The sequence below is a fragment of the Nicotiana tomentosiformis genome, chromosome 1 (genome assembly GCF_000390325.3).
Source record: "Nicotiana tomentosiformis chromosome 1, ASM39032v3, whole genome shotgun sequence".
Lineage (NCBI taxonomy): Eukaryota > Viridiplantae > Streptophyta > Magnoliopsida > Solanales > Solanaceae > Nicotiana > Nicotiana tomentosiformis.
In genome coordinates this window covers 148,631,243-148,640,760 of record NC_090812.1, presented here as the reverse complement: position 1 = coordinate 148,640,760, position 9,518 = coordinate 148,631,243, and the positions used below count along the sequence as shown (strand labels likewise).

The 9,518-nt window shown below is 36.5% G+C and overlaps 2 protein-coding genes across 2 annotated transcripts; both read left to right on the top strand.

Moving 5' to 3' along the window:
- Positions 1–3,032: 3,032 nt before the first annotated feature.
- Positions 3,033–3,386, top strand: LOC138891532 (uncharacterized). Its single transcript, XM_070174991.1, has one exon. The coding sequence runs from the start codon at positions 3,033–3,035 to the stop codon at positions 3,384–3,386; it is 354 nt and encodes a 117-aa protein (XP_070031092.1).
- LOC138891531 (uncharacterized) lies at positions 3,387–6,789 on the top strand. The gene is made up of 4 exons (XM_070174986.1): positions 3,387–4,073; positions 4,283–4,435; positions 4,892–4,963; positions 6,550–6,789. The coding sequence occupies exons 1-4, from the start codon at positions 3,387–3,389 to the stop codon at positions 6,787–6,789; spliced, it is 1,152 nt and encodes a 383-aa protein (XP_070031087.1).
- Positions 6,790–9,518: the final 2,729 nt, after the last annotated feature.

Sequence of the window (9,518 nt, the reverse complement as noted above, 5' to 3'; positions counted from 1 at the left end):
TTAATTTACTGTCCAAGATAATCAAAATATTTTTTTTCTACTAAACTACTTTTGCAAAAATTTAATAAGTAGCTAAACTAACACGGGGCAAGAGATTGTGATGGGATTTTAATCAGAGGAGATGAACATTACAGGGTTGTGATGGTTTTATCAATCCCATGGAGTTCATAACTATACATGCTAATCCGAATTATCTATGATTGCTAGTTGACCGGATCGTTTATATAAATAGCATGTTCCCACATTACTATCCGTTTATCCATAATATGTCAACCCTATATTCATATGGTATTGAATTTATCATGAACGAAGAAAATACGGCATTCAACTAAGCAAGACCGTTAGGTATATTTCTATTCTAACCACGAAATCTTTTCCCAAGCCACGGGTACATAAACAAGCTCTATCTAATTCTACTCTAATCTAAATACGGCTTTCCTAAGTATAGCATAGACAGTAAATAGAACTCAATTGTTGGCCAAATAATTAAGCAATTATGCACAAAATTAGAGAAATAACCAAAGATGATAACTCGAATTAATGGTGGTGTAATTAATAAACTCCAATATTCATATCAACCACAACCCTAGAAACTAGAGTACTTAGACATTCATGTTCGTGATAACAAATATTCAAGTATTTGCATAAACAAATTACAATGAAAAGATGAAGGAATGAAGACCTCGATGATTTTCTCCTCCAAAGGTTGTTCCACGTGATGTTCTCACCTCCAATTAATGTCCAACCCTCAAAAATAAGTTTAGAAACCTTTTATACATGTTGGGTACGTGTAGGGTTGACACCAAGTCCCTGCCGAATTAGGACGAAATCCGCCCTTGAGCGTCACGCTTTGCACCTGGCGCGAAGCTGGACAGTGAACTTTTTAGCCTGTTGTCTATGGCATTTTGGTTTACACTTGGCACGAACCTGGGCACCAAACTCACACTTCTTCCAAATTCTTACGCTTTTACTTCAATTTGCATGCAAACGTTCTGAATGACTTCCAATTAACTCCTACACATATAAATACCATAATTAAGCTCGAGTTACAAATATCCACACTAAAGTTAATAAGATCGAGGCATAATGCAAGGCAAATTACATGCAAAAATATGGAGTTTTAGCCAATCATCAATAGGTGTGTGTATTTCACCATTTACTTCAGATTTAGGTGTAGTATTTCATTGTTAAATTAATAGGACCCACGTAAAATAAAGTGTATAATTGAAATTTCCGCTATAGTTCAAGGGGTACTTGTGCCATTTTCCCTAATAAAATACGTACACAGCCAAAAATAGCAGAGAGAAAACAAAAATATAGAGTAGTTTGTCAGCTTGGCTAAGAGTGGGCTAATACATAAAGCTTCGGACAAATTGCAAGTTGCACTAGCATTACTGGAAAATTAATTAAAATGCTTGTGACTTGTGAGACCAAAAATAATTATCCAAAAATACTCATTTTAAAAATATTACAATTATAACTATTTAGAAAAAATATATATAAAAAATATCCAATAGGTATGTATGTCGTATACCTTCAAGGTATTCAATTCACATGTTGTATACCTTAATAGTATATAGAAGTGGAGGCAGAATTTAAACTTTTTTAGTTTTGAATTTTAGAACGACAACTTTAATTACTAATAAGTGAGTTCTAAATTAAACATTCATGGGAGAGTTTTAATTTAATTTTAGAATGATTCTTAGTACTCAATTTCCTAGTCTTCAACTTCCTTAGCTATGGTTTCATAAATGCAAGAGTATTGAGAGGGCTCAACAAACTATTCCGTTCTGACCAGTAAAGTGGGAGAAACCTAAGTGAGGTTGGATGAAGTTGAATGTCGATGGGTTTAGTAAAGGGAATTCTAGGGCAGTAGGAGGGTATGGTGTCTTTAGAGATCACCTTGGTAATCTAGTGACTGCATTTGTTGACTTCTATGACCTGGGTAGTAATAACATAGTTGAAGCTATAACGGTCTTGCAAGGGATCAATTTATGTTGTACTAGTGATCATTTAAAAGTGATAGTAGAATCAAGAATCATCGGTAATTATGATCAGTGTTGGTCTAAGTTTGTTTTGATGATTGACAAATATACACATGTATGAGCCATGTCCATACACAGTGCACACAGACACGGGCAGATTCAAGCACAAGACATACTCGTAAAGGAGATAATCTTAAGTAGTTGTACCTGATCTCTCATGAACGAAAAGGTTGCATTATTGATAAGGAATAGGACTCCTAACTCGAAGAGAACTCTATCCTAGATAAGAAAGGAGTTAAAATTCTACCATGGAAGAGTATATCATTATAACTCTAGTTAATCTTATTCTACTAACTCTATATATTTCAGGATGTTCTCATTTTACAGGTACGCACAAACGCTGAAGTTAAATGAGAGTTGAGAGCAAAATAGCAAGGCATTTTCTTGTGATTCATGTATGCAAACCTGAAGCTACATGAACCAGATAGAAGAACCAGTTCAAAGAGTCTATCTTTTATTCCATTTCAATTGTAGTAGGGCTTTTGAGTTGTACCTTTCAGCTTTCTGTAGAAGCATTTGCACTAGGTACTCTGAGTGTGTTGTTCAAGTTAGAGTTAACTTGAAATTGTCGCAACAGCTAGAGGTTGGTTGTCACAAAGGGTTAGAGGGAATCCTTAGGTTTACAAGAGTTTTGTAAACACTGCTTTTGTCTAAGTTATTTAGTGAAGTGTTGGAACAATCCTACTAGGTAGTAGGTCGTGGTTTTTTCGCATTTGTAAACGTTGTTTCCGCGTAAAATACTTGTGTTCTTTACTTTCTGCATTTATTATTATGCAACTATAGTATAAGGAACACATAGAAGAACCAGGTCCTTCTATAATTTGGGGATGCAAAAAATTAGATACCACACAAATCACCCATCCCCCCTCTTGTATGGTATTGAAGTATAAAACATCTATGAGTGCACCACCTGGAAATTGGGAAGGGCCATCCACTGCTAGGCCACCACTCTTTAATGGCCATTACTACTCTTGGTGGAAATAAAGAATGAGAGATCACATACAGGGAAAGGACTATGAGGTATGGGACATTGTCATTGAAAGTCCACTGGCTACTTTGAAGAAAAATGTTGAAGGAGTAGATGTGCCAAAGACAAGAGCGAATTGCAATGCTGAGGATCTGAAGAAGTGGGAAAAGAATACCAAAGCTAAGAAGTGGCTTGTTTGTGGACTTGGTCCAGGTGAGTACAATAGAATCCAAGGTTGTTCCACTGCTAAGCAAATTTGGGACACATTGCAGGTGGCCCATGAAGGAACAACTCAGGTGAAGAGATCTAGAGGAACTCTAATGTACTCTCAATATGAGAAATTTGTTATGAAGTATGGAGAAACCATTCAGTAGATGTACACAAGGTTCACTACATTGACAAATGAACTAAAATCTCTTGTAAGGATTATCCCTGAAGAAGAAAGAGTTGAGAAGATACTCACTAGCTTGCCAATCACTTGGGAAAGCAAGATCATTGTCATTCAGGAATCAAATAATATTTCCAATCTCCCACTAGATGAATTGATTGGGAATCTCACTGCCTATGAACATAGGAGACAAACCATGAAAATGGATGTACCTAAGAAGAAAAGGAGCTTAGCAATCAAAATCACTGAAGGTTGTGATCTAGAAGATGATGAAATGGCAATGATCACCGAAGACTTCAAGAAGTACCTAAGGAGAGGAAAGGGTTCTTCAAGAATTGGAAGCTACAGCAAGGCAAGAGATTTGGAGAAGCAAACCAATAATGGCTACTACAAGTGTGGAAAGACTAATCACATGATCAAAAACTATTCTTTGTGGGAAATTGAATGGAAGAAAGAAAGAGCTGAACGAAAGAACAGGAAGAAGGAACATGTTCAACCCAAGAAAAGCAACAACAGAGGATCAACCAAGGCTATGGTCGCTGCTTGGGGAGAAAGCTCATATGAAAGCTCATATGATGATGATGATGATGATGATGATGATGATGATGATGATGATGATGATGACGATGAAAGAGCACTTATGGCCATTGGAGAATCTGATGAAGTAACTGAGGTAAGTGTCCTTCATCTCAAAGACAAAATTAATTTTTTATCTAAAAAAAGACTATATGAGTTATTACTAGAGCTAATTGATGAATATGAGGATGTGAATAATGAAAAGGAAAAGTTGTCAAAAGAATGTGTGATTTGAAAGCTAAGTACAAAAACCTGAAACTTAGGGCTTGTGAAACTGAAAGTGAAAATACTGTGTTGAAGAACCAGGTTCATGCACTTGATACAACTGTCCTAGAACTTAGATCAGAAAATCTAAAATTGAAATTAGGAACATTAAAAAAGACAGTTGATCACACACAACTCACTTTAGTAGAAAATGTAGGAAAAATAACAGATGAGTTGTATAAGAGGGATGAACTGGTAAGAGTCTTAAAGAAGGATCTGAACAAGGTCAAGCATAAGCTAGACACAACTTGTAAATGGAACAGGTCTTCTAATACACTTTCATGGCTACAAGAATATCATAGTTAGAAAAGGACTTGGCTTTGGGAACTCTGCACCTAAGTGGGATCCCAAAAGCTAGTAGCTCACACTCCTTGAGAACAAGATTTGCACACACTGTGGTAACACTAGTTAATATAAGAGTGAATGCACTGCAAAAGAGAAGGCAGGTCAAAAGAACAAAAATTTTGTTCTAGGGAAAAATAAGCTACTAAGTTGGGCTAAAAAGAATTTGATTTATCCTTTTGCCTATAGAAAGGGACCCATGCTAGTTTGGGTTCCTAAGACTAACCCCTGATTTCTTTTTGTAGGTCCAAGTGAAGGGAAGCAGCCAAATATGGTACATGGATAGTGGTTGTTCTAAGCATATGACAGGAAGCAAGAACCAGTTCCTTTCACTTGAGGACCTTAAAGGAGGTAATGTCTCTTTTAGAAACAGAAATAAAGGTGAGATCATTGGGATTGGAAATGTAGGTAAGACTAATTCTCACTTTATTGAGAATGTCTACTTGATAGATGGATTAAAGTAGAGTCTAATAAGTGTATCACAATTGTGTGATAGAGGTAACATGGTTGCCTTCACCTCTACAAAATACTTTATGATTAATCTTACTACTTACAAGATAGTTTTGCAGGGAAAATGAGTGAATAACATGTATGTGGTGGATCTGTCCACATTTTTAGATAATGAACTCACTTGCTTATGTGTGTTGGATAATGATCCCTTCCTTTGGCACAAGACACTTGGACATGCTAGTCTAAGCCAACTCAACAAACTAGTCTCCAAAGACTTGGTGATAGGCATGACTAACATTAAGTTCAAGGAAGATAAAGTTTGTGGTAAGATCCTCTTTCAAAAGTGAGAAAATGGTAAGTACTACCAGGACGATGGAACTGGTCCATATGAATATTTGTGGACCAATGAGAATATTGAACATAGGTGGTAAGACATATGTTATGGTGCTTGTTGATGATTACTTTAGGTTTACTTGGACACTGTTCTTAACATCTAAAGATGAAGCATTTGACATGTTCATTTCATTTGTTAGAAAAACTCAGAAGCAGCTAGGTAATCAACTTGCATCAATTAGGTCTGATCATGGTACTGAATTTGATGAATGCTAAATTTTCTGAATTTTATGATGAGCATGGCATAGATCATAACTTTTCTGCTCCTAGGACTCCACAAAAAATGTAGTAGTTGAAAGAAAGAATAGTACATTGGAGGAAATGGCAAGGACTATGCTACTTGCTAGTAAATTGCCCCATAGCTTATGGGCAGAAGCTGTGAACACTACATGCTACATCATAAATAGGTGCATGACTAGACCCCTTATTGAGAAGACTCCATGAGTTACTTTAAGGGAGAAAACCAAATATATCCCATATTAGGGCATTTAGATGCAAGTGCTTTGTGCACAATAATGGAAAAGACTCCCTAGGTAAGTTTGATCCCGGAAGTGATGAGGGAGTATTCTTGGGATATTCTTCATATAGTAAAGCTTATAAGATTTATAACAAAAGAAATATGTGTGTAGTAGAAAGTGTACATGCGGTTTTTGATGAAACTAACATTCTTTCTGAGAGGCAGGAACAGGATGATGAAGCAATTGGTCTGATAAGAAACTAAAATGAAACCACATCCCAGACTGAAGCTGCACCAGATGAAGGAACATGTGATGGAACAGGTCTTTCCACCCAGGGCAACCTGATAGGGGAAACTGAACAAAGATGAGTTGATCCTCAAACCTCGAGGGAACCTGTCCATGAACCTGTTCCTCTGCAACAAAATATTAAAGTAACATCTAAGGGAAACCATCTGGTTGTGAAACCTTACAAGTATCAAAGTTCTCATCCCATTGGGAACATAATCACTTATCCAACCTCTGGAATCAAAAATAGATCTTCTTTGAAGAATCTCTGTGCTTTTGATTTTTTTTATCTCTTATTAAACCTAAAAATGTTACTGAGGCTTTGCAGGATGCAGACTGGGTGGATGCAATGCAAGATGAACTCAACCAATTTGAGAGAAGTCAAGTTTGGCATCTGGTACCAAGACCAATGACAGATCGGTAATTGGCACAAAATGGGTTTTCATAAACAAACTTGATGAAGATGGAATAGTTACAAGGAACAAGGCAAGATTGATGGTTCAAGGATATTGTCAAGAGGAGGGTATAGACTATGATGAGACTTTTTCTCCAATTGCAAGATTTGAAGCAATTAGACTCCTTATAGCCTTTGCTGCTTACATGGGATTCACTCTCCATTAGATGGATGTCAAGAGTGCCTTCTTCAATGGCTATCTAAAGGAAGAAGTGTTTGTCAAGTAACCTCCTGGATTTGAAAGCAAGGAATTTCCTAATCATGTACACAAGCTTGACAAGGCACATTATGGGCTCAAGTAAGCTCCAAGAGCATGGTATGAAAGACTGTCTAAATTCTTTCTTGAGAATGGCTAAAAGAGAGGTAATATTGAAAATACTTTGTTCTTAAAAGAAAAAGTTAAAGATTTCTTAGTAGTTCAGATATATGTTGATGATATAATCTTTGGAGCAACGACAAATAGGTTAAGTAAAGCATTTGCTAAGCTAATGGAGAGTGAATTTGAAATGAGTATGATGGGTGAGCTTATTTTCTTTTTAGGCTTACAAATTAAAACAAAATTCAAATGGAACTATGATCCATCAGTAGAAGTATGTGAAAGAGTTGCTTAAAAGGTTTAAAATGGAAGATTCTAAAGAAATTGGCACTCCTATAGCTACAGCCACAAAATTAGATATAGATGAACCTGGTTTATCTGTTGATCAATAGATGTGTAGGGGAATGATTGGCTCTTTGTTATATCTCACTACTAGTAGACCTGACATTGTTTTCGGTATAGGCCTTTGGGCTAGATTTCAGGTAAATCCAAAGGAGTCTCACTTGACTGTTGTCAAGAGGATCTTGAGATACCTAAAAGGCACCACTGGCCTTTATCTATGGTATCCAAAAGATAGTAATTTCAACTTAGTGGGATATGTTAATGCTGATTATGTAGGTTTTTTTATGGATAGAAAGTGCACCTCAGGTAAGGCACACTTTCTTGGCTCATGTCTTACGTCTTGGGCCATCAAAAAGCAAGATATGTGGCCTTTTCTACTGCTGAAGTTGATTATGTAGTTGCTGCCTCATGTTGTGCTCAATTGTTTTCGATCAGACAACAATTAATGGACTTTGGAATTGATATAGGTTGTATCCCCATCTTTTTTGATAACACCAGTGCAATTAGTATGATGAAGAACTTGATTCATCACAAAATAACTAAACACATAGATGTTAGGCATCACTTTTGAGGGACAACTATGAAAAAGGTTTGATCACTGTGGAATTTTTTGCTACTGACAAGCAAATAGCTGACATTTTTACAAAATATCTAAGTAGAGATCACTTTGAAAGGAACATATTAGAATTAGAGATGACTAAGATCACCTAAAAGGAACCAGTTCAAACTCAATAATTGGTTAGATAATTTGTGAATTTTGTAAATAATTAGATTAGAATTTGCTCAGTCTCATAATTTTATTAGTATACTCTTGTGACATGTGCTAAAATGACTCATTAATCTCTAATGATATTATCCTTATTTTTTTGGAAAATTCAGACTTACACAAGAGAATTCTCAGTGAAGAACCTGGTTCATCAAGATTGCATGGTATGTACTCTCCACTCCGTATATTTTGAAATAATAGTATTTGGATCATGATCAAAAAGAGAGTCCCATTTAATCTCAATCTCCCTCAAAGTTTATCCGTTACAAATGAACCAGTTTCACCAAGAAAGAGTCCCACGCGGAATAATAGCCAAGATTCTAGGGAAGAGTCCAACATCTTTTCAAACTGACTTTCCAAGTTAGATTAGACTTCTGAACTTCTAAAAAGCTATCGTTACCCACTTAAATTCTCCTTCTTTAAATTGATTAGGCCTTACCCATTTCTTCACTTCTAATTTTCCAGCCACCAAAAATTCTCTCTATCTTATCTCATCTCTTCTACACACATATCTCCTCAACACACAGCAATGGCAAGCCCATCTAAAAATCCTTCTTCACCACCCAAAGAATCATCACCTATACCCTATATCACACATTCAGCCACACCCACCTCTAAGAAAGGAAGGTTCAAGATGATTTCTCATAAGGTAGTCACTGGAGGTGAATAAATCAAGAAATTAAATGAGAAATTGAAAGCAATCCAAGCAGATGAACCCCAAAAATCTGAAGAATCTTTTAAGTCTGCAATTGAGGGAAAAGAAACGGTTTTATCTGAAACAGAACGGTAATATCTAGTCCAAATATTGCTTCTGATATCATTTTTGAAGTGGCAAAAAATTTGGAGAACAAATTTGTTCTGGTTGGTACTATTGCTGGGACAGAGACCGCTAACTCTGAAAGAATTAGTGGTAAAAATAAAAAGCAAAAAGAAAAAGAGAGTGAGGGTATTCAAGGAGAGGTAAGGGGAAAGGGAAAAGGAGAAGTGGTTGATTCTTCACCTATTCCTATTGGGTTTACTGAGGAAACAGGGGCTATGGTGTTATGGAGTGAAGAAGTTGTTGAGGAAGAAGAAAGTTGGAGAGAAGAAGGTGGTAGTGGATCTGGTGATACAAGTGCGGCTGAGGGGCTAGATATGTTAAGAAATAGGTTCCAAGAACCTGTTCCATCTGTGCAGAAACCCCTCGAATATTTATTGAAACGAGTGTCTGACAGATACAATCCGAAAAAGAAACTAAGTTTAGGAGTTAAAAACCATGGAACTGCTAGGGCACACAAGAAGAGAAAGGTTGCCTCTTCTGTCCTTGTAGAGACCCTTCCTACAAGAGGAAAATCTACAAGAAGTCAGAAGAAGCCGAGTGGTTGAACTTGAAAGAGCCTTAGAAGAGAGTAAGAGAAAAACCGCTGCAAAGGGAAAGAAGAAAGTGAGTGAGCCTATTGAGCCAATTGAAAGTGAGGAGATGGATTTGGTTC